At 54.0% G+C, this 3,312-nt stretch overlaps 1 protein-coding gene across 1 annotated transcript in view; it reads right to left on the bottom strand.

The window, feature by feature from the left end:
- The window catches only part of CPNE2 (copine 2), a 20,576-nt gene that overhangs the window by 1,970 nt on the left and 15,294 nt on the right, over positions 1-3,312 (bottom strand). The window contains exon 9 of the mRNA XM_029084529.1: positions 315-551. Coding sequence (XP_028940362.1) covers positions 315-551 — 237 coding nt within the window. The remainder of the gene's footprint in view (positions 1-314; positions 552-3,312) is intronic.

Raw genomic sequence — 3,312 nt, 5'->3', positions numbered from 1 at the left:
GCACAGGACAATCAACTAATTAACTTCAACTAATTATAATGAACTGGTTTTTGCTCTGACCTGCCTGGCGGGGCAGCTGAGACAGGAGGATGTGCAGATGGAGCACGTGATGGAGATGCAGACCACTGTTGCCCCTGCCTGCAGCCCCGATTTCCATGATGCCAGAGCATCGCTGAGAGCTGTGGCGTTTATGGCTGGAGTAGGGCAGGTGGGTGCCAACCCTCCACCTTTTGCCTCTAGCAGGGCTGCTCCGCATCCAGGCTCATGTCCAGGCTTGAGATCCCCTGTGATCCCTCCCCGCTGCCCACACTCACATTGCGGAAATCCCGGAAGGGCACGAACTGGACGATGTCGCGCACGGCCTCCTCGCCGGTGTAGGAGCGCAGCACCCGGCTGTCCCCGTCCAGGAACTCCATGGCAGCAAAGTCAGCGTTGCCCACCCCTACGATGATGATGGACATGGGCAGCTTGGATGCCTGCACCACAGCGTGTCTCGTCTCATCCATGTCACTGATCACCCCGTCTGTGATGATGAGGAGGATGAAGTATTGCTGCGGAGAGGAGGGTGGAGGATCAGACACAGGAGGATGCCGGGGCACCCTCACACCATAGCCAGAGCCCATGGGGTGCAAGTGGCTGGGATGCTGCACATGGAGGTGGGTAGACATGTCCCCTGGGGATTTGGGAGCATGAGGTTCACCACGTCCCAGGACAGCCAGCATCACCCCCCTTTAGCAGCACCTAGAAATTGCAGGTGCTCCCGTTCCTCCTGGTTTTTGAAAGATAATAACCAAACAACAAACCAACTCCCACCTCAAAATATTTTGCTGCTTTACTGAATTAATGATGGAAAAAAACCCTCAAACCTGTACAGAACTTGTGCCTCAGGCAGGAGGAGTTTGGGGCTGGGACACGAGCCCAACTGGGAGATGAAATCTCCCCCTACCCACACACAGCCGGAGTGGTCCCCATTGACATGTCCCTGCGCCGATGGGGAGCATCTCCTGCGTCCCAGCGCCAGCCTGCAGGTCTGGGAGACCCATGCTTAGGGCTTGTCCATCTCCTGTACAAAGCCGTGGGTGTCTGAGGCACCGAGACGGGGTGCAGAGGGCACCAGGAAGCTGGGGAGATGGCACCCACTCCCCTTCCTGCGGGGAAAGGAGGGTGATGGGGACGGACCATGGAGCTGGGAGAGGATGGATGAAAGGACAGATGGTCCTGCTGGACCCAGCTCAGCAAGTCTGGGGCATGTGGACCCCTGAAAAGCCCATCTCCTCTGCCTCAGGGGAAAGTAATGGTTCAATTTTGGCACATTACACAGCTTGCGTGTGCTGGAGAAATGACGAAAACAAGCACTTCAGCGCATTACAGCCCTTTGTTCCTCTCCTCATTCTTTCCATTTCCTCTGAAAACCACTGGTGCAGCCGTCCTGGAAAATCAAGACAGGGAACGCTGCCCCAAGCCCATTTTCTTGGTTTTCCTCCAGCCCACATCTCCTGAAACCTCCCCTAAGTGTCATCTTCCCCCAGTGATAAACTCCCAAGTACAAACAAGGCCGGGTCGAGCTTAAACACAACCTGAGGATGCTGGTGAGGGGCTTTTACCCAGCCCAGCCCAGGCACCCAACCCTTCCCGACCCCAACCCCTTCCGATGTGTTAGCCCTGCCTGCAGAGCACTGCCCAGGGTTTAGTTTTTCCCTAAATCTGAACTTTTTGGAGCAAATTATGGGGAGACATAGGTCTGAAGAGTAAGACCCCAACATCTGAGTCTGGAGGGTAAGAATAAACTTCAGGAGGAGACCTGCCTGCTCTTACATTGGGGCCAGCACTGATCATCACTGGAAGCAGGAGAGGAGCTGAAGATGGAAACGACTTTAAGCTGATTCCACCCTTCCTCCCAGTCCTGCCAGTATCTGTGAATAAATCAGTGCAAAACTGGCCTCTGTGCACGGTGGACAAGAAGAAACCCAGAAAGGACTATTTCCCTTTGTTCCCTTTTTTTTTCCCCCTGTGAAATCTATAAAAAGATCAGAGAAAAATGCTGGAAAATATGCAGAAAAAGAGGGGGGAGCAGAGCTCATCAAATGTTTATCACAACAGATTTCAGAGGCCAAGTGGAATAAGAGCTGATGCTGGGGGTCAGCAGGGGTTCTGGTGGCACCTCCAGGCTCCAGCTGTGGTACCTGGCCCCAGTGCCACCTCTGCCGAGCGGTGACCAGAGCTGCTGGAGCAGGGACCAGGCTGGACCCCCTCAGGCTGGGGTCTCCATTGCACACCATCCCAGCAGCACCTTCTTCCCCCTTTCTCCTCTTTTTGTTGTTAAAATGGCCGATCTCTGAATCCAGGGGGGCTTTGGGGATGGTTCCTAACCATCGTTAGCATTTGCTAATGATATCAGCAATCAGGCTCCTGTGTGAGCAGGACTTGATGGGATTAGGCAGCATTAAGCAGCATGTGGTAAGAAAAGGGGAGGTTTGGATGGAGGGACCCTGCTGGAAAGGTGTATTTAATTCCCCAAAGCATATTAATCCTTCCCCGAGAGTCAAATCGCGTGTAATCCCTCTGTCTTTCCCCCCCAGCCCAACACGCTTTAGTCCTCCCATCCCTTAGGAGCCGATGGCTCCGGTGTTTGTGATCCGCGTTGCCATGGAAAAACTACAAGGGGCTTTTTTATTATTATTATTTGAAATGTTGGGAGCGAGCGGGAGCAGGAGGAAGAGGAGGGCAGGTCCAGGCAGCCACCGAAGCCAGCAGCATCAGGGTTGGCTTTGCTGCACACGTTGACAATGGGATGGAAGAGGAGAAGACCCCAAGGGAGTGGGATCCCTCATCAGTAACGCTTTGTGCTTCAAAAAAAAAAAGACCGAGCCACCCCAGGCTTGCTTCTGATGGCACTGCTAGTGCCCATTATTTAAAATCTCCCTTGATTAAACTATTAGTGCCAACGGAGGGGTGCAATTTGCATATGATTAGTGCCTCTGCTCAGTGCAGAGCCTGTGGGCTTCTCCCTCCCCCACTGACGCTGAGAGAGAAAACGAAAAAATGAAGAGCGGCCTGGATTTGTGCCGGATTTAACCAAATTCAGTTTTTCCTTGTGCCCAGAGCTGGGAAGAGCATCAGAGCTCAAGGGAAGGCTGGAAAAGATCCGCTTGGGGAGGAGGTTTTGGGTGTGATCCATCTGCTCCAGGCAGGAATCAGGAAAGCTTCTACCCTGAGGCAGCTCCTGCCACACATGTGCTGATGCCCCAGCTGAGCGGCTTTTGGCCAGCAAAACCCAGAGGCCAGACCTGCCGCCCTCCGCAGGCCGCCTGC

The sequence above is a fragment of the Antrostomus carolinensis genome, unplaced genomic scaffold (assembly GCF_000700745.2).
Source record: "Antrostomus carolinensis isolate BGI_N321 unplaced genomic scaffold, ASM70074v2 scaffold41894, whole genome shotgun sequence".
NCBI classification, from domain to species: Eukaryota; Metazoa; Chordata; class Aves; order Caprimulgiformes; family Caprimulgidae; genus Antrostomus; species Antrostomus carolinensis.
This window is presented reverse-complemented; position numbering and strand designations above follow the sequence as displayed.